Source organism: Octodon degus, unplaced genomic scaffold, assembly GCF_000260255.1.
Source record: "Octodon degus isolate 3935 unplaced genomic scaffold, OctDeg1.0 scaffold00112, whole genome shotgun sequence".
Classification (NCBI taxonomy): domain Eukaryota; kingdom Metazoa; phylum Chordata; class Mammalia; order Rodentia; family Octodontidae; genus Octodon; species Octodon degus.
In genome coordinates this window covers 4,123,467-4,124,020 of record NW_004524688.1, presented here as the reverse complement: position 1 = coordinate 4,124,020, position 554 = coordinate 4,123,467, and the positions used below count along the sequence as shown (strand labels likewise).

The 554-nt window shown below is 44.9% G+C and overlaps 2 protein-coding genes across 7 annotated transcripts in view; one reads left to right on the top strand and one right to left on the bottom strand.

Annotated features, from left to right (window-relative positions):
* LOC101587479 (PHD finger protein 14) overlaps nucleotides 1-196 on the bottom strand; it is an 11,307-nt gene extending 11,111 nt beyond the window's left edge. Inside the window, exon 1 of the mRNA XM_004639529.3 lies at nucleotides 6-196. Coding sequence (XP_004639586.1) covers nucleotides 6-96 — 91 coding nt within the window. The 5' untranslated portion in view covers nucleotides 97-196. The remainder of the gene's footprint in view (nucleotides 1-5) is intronic.
* Map3k4 (mitogen-activated protein kinase kinase kinase 4) overlaps nucleotides 1-554 on the top strand; it is a 137,489-nt gene that overhangs the window by 46,481 nt on the left and 90,454 nt on the right. The window lies entirely within an intron of this gene.

Genomic DNA, 554 nt, shown 5'->3' with positions numbered 1-554 from the left:
TTTAAAATCACTGTCATCTGAACTATCATAATCGAGAGCTTCTAGAAGTGAAGCTGCCAGAGGCTTCACCTGCCTCCTCTTGGAGCTGCGATCCATAGGGAATCTGCAAGGTGAAGGCTCGGAGAAGACCGAGGGTGCAGCCGCGCCCGCCCGGGCCGCACCGCGCTCAGGGCTGGGACCACGGGGCCGGGGCACAGGCGCCACTCACGGTCGTGGCACCCCGCAGCTGCCCCCCGCCCCAGGCTGCCCAGAACTTCTGGTTTTCAAAGAGGCTATTTTTTGAAGTTTTGTGTAATGTAATACTAATGGTATCATATGTCTTAGAATGACGTTTTTCGTGATTTTGGATTAGCTTTAGTTGTCTGATGAGATATAAATTGTCAGGAAGAAAAGTGCCGGATACAGTTATATTCCTAAAATATGAACAATAGTTTGTAAAGCATATTCAGAATTTTATACTGATGATGATACACTGTTTGGAAAGAATTTCATCCAGCTCATTGTTTCAGAGAATTGTATTTATTCTCTTTTTATGATTAAATTGTTAAGGATTT